Genomic DNA, 4,153 nt, shown 5'->3' with positions numbered 1-4,153 from the left:
CCGGTGCAGACATTCATGATTCAACTTGTTGATTGACAGGGTGTCAAGCCTCGGAGGGACTTTGTTAAGTTAGGCTCACAGATAAGTTTGAACCCTTTCCCCTCTGTATCTTTCCTGTCAAACTTTGCTGAAGTTCTGGCAGCTGTTCTATTTTTATCACCCGTCTTGCAAAAGACAAACCGAAGCCAGTTTTGAATTTTTACACACAAGGCCGAAATCGAGCTCTCTTGGTGCTCATCACCTGGAGTAAAATTGATACCGATGTATATCAATTATGGTGCATTTAATGAGCCAGGTCATGTCTCGAGCTGACCATGGCTTCCATCATCAATTGATGATGGAAAGATTCCATGGCCATGGAGTCTGGCCATCGGAATCGATACCGAGCTTTCGGCCGTCTGTTTGACTGTCTCAAGGCCAGCTTTTTGAACGTTTCAAAAGCTGGCCGGATGCTCGGTTTTGGGCTATCTTTTGACAGCCATAAGGCTGATCGATTTACCGCCACATCGACCAGCCAAATGACTGGCTTTTTCCAAGCCGAAAGCTCAGGTTTCGGCCAGAAAATAGCCGGTCTCACCTGACCGTCGAGATCTGACCGAAACTTCAGCTTTCGGCCAGCGTTTGACCGGTTTTTGGACACGACCACTTTTGAGCTCAGCTTTCGGCTCAACGATTGCCCCGTGGTGTAGTTAGCTCAGACCTTGAACTTTGAAGTTAAGACAGACAGTTGATTTATTCATCGATTCAGTGTTGTCCTAGAATAGGTTTGGGTGCTTGAGGTGTCCTATGCTAAACTCACGATGTGCGGGGTTTAGCCAGAATCGGGGCGTGGAGCCCGCAATAAGTACAAATATCAACCGGAATAGATATGAGCAACAACTCAAGGCTTTAAACAAAAGGTCCACTAAGGGGCGGCCAAAACATCACAAGATACAGGGAGAGGTGGGTGGGACAATATTCAACAATATCAAAGATAAGCATCCAACGATAGAGATCAATAACAAGAAAACGGAGTGAGGCAGTCCTCCATGCTTTATGGAATCAACTCGAGGGAATTAAGCCTCCTTGGGATGAAGAGATGGTAAAGAGGTAGAACTCGAAAAGGGTAAAGAGCACAGCAAGTGCTGACACTGAGAATCAAGGCTTACACGACGTTCGTCCACGCGACGTCACGATGACTCCTTACCTATTCTCATTTCTAGAACCTGACTCCTGAGTCCTAGGGACCATGATCGGTTCATGTCCCTGAGTCACTCTTCAAAAAACAATCACAGTAAACGACTTTCAGTATCTCGTTTGTTGGTTTTTAAAGTTTTTCATTCCATTTATACCTCGTGTTTCCTTTTTCAAGTCATATTATAATCTCATTTTGAATTACTTTTTTGTTTGTGGTTTTGTTTTTTTTTCTTGGAAGAAAGAAAAGGTTTCTTCTCTTGTATCTCTTGATAACCAGATCCACATGGTGAAGGAAATATGTTTGGTAAATAAAGACGCATGCGGGTAGTTCAAGGTCGCAAGAAGTCTGATATTATTATGAGTATTGGAGTTACAAAACTTATCTCAAAATTCATTGATGACGCCTTTACACACGCGTCTAGAGTCAGAGTCTATACGCGACGTTGTATACTGCCCAATGAACAACAGCTACTACGAATTCTCGCAGAATGATGAAAGACGACCCCCGTCTCATAAAACCGATGATGTGAAATGAATAAATATTGAATATTTCTCAGTAAGAACAAAGCCTACAAGTTTGTATTGGGTAGAATCAAACTTGGTGTTTCATCATTCAGGTTAACTTATCGAATTCCATGTTCGACATTTCAGTCATGGATTGGAAAATATAGCACAATTTACTTGAAGATTTGTGTCTTGTCTTAATCAGCCCGGGTCTTGATTCACAGAGCCGGTAAGATAGAATGATCCACATGAGAACCACGTACCCGTCCAAATCGACAAAAGCCTATGTAAGCAAAGCGAACAAGAGGGCCCGTTTCTTGACCCATTGTTAGGGAGCGACATCGGGGGTTTTTTTTACAGTAGGCAGTGATCTCATAGGGTGAGCTTTGACAAGAAAGGTATAAGAGAAGTGAACATAAAAGCACCTTTCTTGTGCCATATACCTTTTCAGGAAAAGTGAAAATAAGACAAGTTCTGACTGATCTTGATCAAAGCTTTTGTCATTTGGATGGTTGAGAATTGCTCAGTACCCAATAAACGACGAAGTCACCCTCTCTGAGTACCATTCAGCTTACTTGCCAGCTTCCCTTTACGCTCCCAGAACAGGGCATCGAGAACTGTTCATGACCTCATCCTTGAATCTCGATCAGCAGCATCTTTGAATGGGTTTCGATCTAAAGTAAAAGAAAGCACACCGCTCCAAAGAGTGCTTTCCCTCAGTCAATTCACTGGCCCGAAAAGTCAACTCAAATGTACGGATGTTGACTTTTCATTGTTTTGACTAAACTTTTACTATAGCGTTGAGCTTTGGTAGAATGATTGACTGAGAGCTGTTGAACATATATAAAAGCAAACCCCTTCATCCAAGAAGACTTTAAGCCTCATCCTCTCATTTAAACCATTTTCATTTTCGTAGTAATAACCAATTTATATATCTCTCTCCGATCTCACTTTTCCGGATCACATCAACTTATTACTCCACTCAATTGTATAAAACACTTGCTGAACCTTACACGCCTTCAACACTTATAAACACTTTATCTCATCCCAGTCCACACGCGAATCATTTTCCAACATGTCGAAAACTCAATCCACTCGTGATTTCAACAATTGGCGAAGAGGTCCTGGTCCCCTAACTCAAGAACCTCTCCCAAGCCAATCTGGAGTCACCAATACCACTCCAAGGCCATTATTATCACATCCATCACATGTCAATACACCATCACATACAAATCCAGTCTATAATTCTGCTCAACAGAGTCTTAACTCTGCCTCTTGGCGGGATCCAACTGGTTACAAACCTCGTACAGACTACAGAAGTCCGGTTAATCGCGAAGCTCGACGTGAGGTAGCTCCAAAACAAGTATGGTCTCAAGTAGATGAAGAAGATGAAATTAAAAAAACAAAAAGAAAAGCAACAGCCTTACTCAACAAACTGACGTTGAAGAACTTTCAATCTATATCAGATCAAATCTTAGAGATCATTAATGTATCAAAAGATTCAAAACAAGATGAATTAGCTAAACTGATCTTCAATTTGATCTTTAAAAAATCATTAGACGAACATACTTTTGTTGATCTTTATGCAGAATTAGTTAAGCGGATCTTTGATAGTGTTGCTAAACCCATCCAACATCGTAAAGCTTGGAATGTGATCAAAGAAGAAGATCAAGAATTAATTTATCGAAAGTATTTACTTGATCAATGTCAAACTTCATTTCAATCCACTTGGCCTACAAACCATGATGAATCCAAGAAGAAAAACTCAAGCAAAGAAGAAAACATTGAAAAATCAAATGAAATCTTACAAGAATTTACAGAAGAATATTATCAAGACCAAAAGAAAAAACGACAAATGATTGGATTAATCAAATTGATTGGTGAATTATTTAAATTGAATATAGTAGCAGCTAAGATTATAGATATTTGTTGTACCAAACTTTTGGTTGAAGTTAATGATCCAATCGAATCGGATATCGAATGTGTTTGTGCATTGATGATGAAAGTCGGGTCAAAGTTAGATCAAAGAGATCCTAAACCACTTAGATTTGAACAATTTATTCAAAGGTTAAATCAAATTTCTATTGCTCAACCTCCTACTTCTCGAATTAAATTTATGATCATGGTGAGCTTGATTTTTTTTTCTCAATTTTCATCACTTGTCTTTCTTTTCTGTTTTGATTTACTAATGATTTCTTTTTACGTTTTTTGTAGGATTTACTTGATAGTCGTGCTCGGAGATGGGGTCGAGAAAGAATCTAGTACCTCAACACCTCAGTGATTCTTATCGAGTGAATGATTGACTGGAATCTGCTTTGTTTGTTTTGTTTGTTTTCCTATTACCACAGCCTGCCAGAAAAGAGGATCTGGGATCTTCATAGCTGCTTGAAATGTATTTATGTGGAAAAAGTTAAAACTTGTCGAAGGTTGGTCTTCTTATCTTTGCCGAAAAAAACTTGCAACAATGTCAATC

The 4,153-nt window shown here is 39.7% G+C and overlaps 1 protein-coding gene across 1 annotated transcript; it reads left to right on the top strand.

Moving 5' to 3' along the window:
- Positions 1-2,755: 2,755 nt before the first annotated feature.
- MELLADRAFT_88110 (uncharacterized protein) lies at positions 2,756-3,942 on the top strand (the record flags this gene model as incomplete). Its single annotated transcript, XM_007419568.1, has 2 exons — positions 2,756-3,805; positions 3,895-3,942. The coding sequence occupies 2 exons, from the start codon at positions 2,756-2,758 to the stop codon at positions 3,940-3,942; spliced, it is 1,098 nt and encodes a 365-aa protein (XP_007419630.1).
- Between the last annotated feature and the right edge of the window lie 211 nt (positions 3,943-4,153).

This window comes from Melampsora larici-populina, assembly GCF_000204055.1.
Source record: "Melampsora larici-populina 98AG31 unplaced genomic scaffold MELLAscaffold_251, whole genome shotgun sequence".
NCBI classification, from domain to species: Eukaryota; Fungi; Basidiomycota; class Pucciniomycetes; order Pucciniales; family Melampsoraceae; genus Melampsora; species Melampsora laricis-populina.
Note: the sequence above shows the minus strand (reverse complement) of the source record. Positions and strands in the feature narration are given on the sequence as shown.